The following is a 2,095-nucleotide window of genomic DNA, read 5'->3' as shown; positions in this document are numbered from 1 at the left end:
CCCTGTTCGTGGCATTCACATGTCGGGAATTTTGTATTTTTAGTCTCATAAATATATTGGGTAGTAATTTTAGTCTTCTACGAATCAACTTTGATAATTTTGTGTTGCAATTTTAAAAATTCTACATATTAAGAATAAAAATGATCAAAATCTGCTAACATGGTCGGAAAGTTAAGTGAACCCATTTGAGCTAGTCACGTGTATTTTTTCGCGTATTTTTGTCCTCAATCTATGAAATTTTCAAAACTACAGGATAAATTTATCAAAATGAGTTTGTGTAGGACTAAAATGATCACTTATCCATACTTACAGAGTCAAATATACAATTTACATGACTAGAAGAACTATAACATTTAATCATGACTAATTACCATAGTTAAAATTAAATAGCAGCAGTAAATATTCATTGACCATGGCGACACAACGATTGTTGACCGTGGTCTTTACGAGTGTAATTAAAATATTTATCATGATTAAAAGTCATGACAAAAATATTTTTCATAGTAGATAAATTAAAATTTTCATATATTTTTTCCAAGTGCCTTTACATGTCTATTGCTATATTCACTGCCATACAGTTCTTCAAAATATTTTATAATCTCATGAGTCATGTGTTGTCTCAATAACCATTTTTAAAAAAATTAAATATTAAAAATTCAGTAACACAAGCTCTGGAAATATTTATAAAAATAAAAATCGTAATGTGAAAACCTAGTTCTGAAAGAAGCATCTACACATAAGATTTGGTATGGGTATTTTTACTTTAAAGGAAAGGTGGGGTTTTAATTTTTAGATAAAAAATTGCTGTAGTAAGTAAGATTTCGATACGATGCCGGACAATATAAATATCCAGACTTAGTGTTTAATCAATTAATTAAAATATGTCCGAATTGAATTTCGAAAATTAAATTCATTTAAGAGCAAAGGTGACCTCCGTCCCCCAATTTATGTATATATATATGTATTTATTTATAGTACCATTTCCTTGTCATGTCCATGTAATATTGCAACCTCAACCACTCTCAGTATTACACTATAATTCATGTACCACTCACTCATAATATGGGCATGACATGAAAATATCCACATCACACCCACTTCTATTATTGATGTTTCCCATTGTGTCCCCTCTTCATTCCTCCCTTTTCATTTATGGGTTGGGGTCCTTTTTGTCATTTCACCATCCTAATATAATTTTCATCACTTTCACCAAAGTTTCCATTCTTTAAATAAAACTAGACAATATATCAATAGTCATTCATCATACTTAGACAACACACACTACACACACTAAACACAACACCACTTGTTCCTTTCTCTCAAGAACTATGGCTTCTACTCATCTAACATACACCGGTGAAGAAGGAAGCAGCCTCCACTCCACACCGATATTCCGGCCATCGTCGGCCCGTCGGACGCCCTCGTTCTCATCAGTCTCGCCGTCGGATTCTTGTGACTCTTCCTTTGGATCATTGACATTCTCCTTGGCTGAGGAATTCCCTCCATTTAGTCCAATTAGCACACCTCTCAAGTTCAAAGGAATCCCATTCTCTTGGGAGAAGCTCCCCGGAATCCCCAAGAACCAATTAGGCCCAAAGAAGAAGGCATGTTCCGAGCATCTCCTCCCACCACCGCCGGCCGGAACCACCAACTCCGCCGCCAAGAAACTGCTCCACCAAGAAGAGATCTCCCCCAAGAAGAGCAATAGGTTTGTTCAAAGGGATCCATTCTTTGCAGCACTGGTGGAATGTTCCAAGGATGATCATGATGAGGAGGAGGAGCATGATCATCATCATCATGGCAGCTCATCCAAGATCACAAGGACTTTGAGTGATAGGTTTGGATTCATAAGCATGTATGCTTCTTGCAAGAGGACATGTGCGGTGTCGGAATCTCTTGTCTACCTCCCAAGACCAAGCCCTCATTACCTTCTTAATCGTCGTTCGAGCTAAGTGAACCGTTCCTATGCCTGAATTATGATCAAATCCAGCTGCATTATCTATAGATGTAAGAATTTTACTACTCGAATATCAATCATGTCTTCATGTTGTTACCAAAGTTTTTATTAAATTTCGACCTGGGTTTTTTTTTTTTT

General features: G+C 36.1%; 1 protein-coding gene across 1 annotated transcript; it reads left to right on the top strand.

Annotated features, from left to right (window-relative positions):
* Positions 1,241 to 2,095, top strand: LOC105175966. Its single transcript, XM_011098617.2, has one exon. It carries the CDS (start codon positions 1,329 to 1,331, stop codon positions 1,950 to 1,952), a length of 624 nt encoding a protein of 207 aa, XP_011096919.1. The 5' UTR covers positions 1,241 to 1,328; the 3' UTR covers positions 1,953 to 2,095.

The sequence above is a fragment of the Sesamum indicum genome, linkage group LG2 (assembly GCF_000512975.1).
Source record: "Sesamum indicum cultivar Zhongzhi No. 13 linkage group LG2, S_indicum_v1.0, whole genome shotgun sequence".
NCBI classification, from domain to species: Eukaryota; Viridiplantae; Streptophyta; class Magnoliopsida; order Lamiales; family Pedaliaceae; genus Sesamum; species Sesamum indicum.
This window is presented reverse-complemented; position numbering and strand designations above follow the sequence as displayed.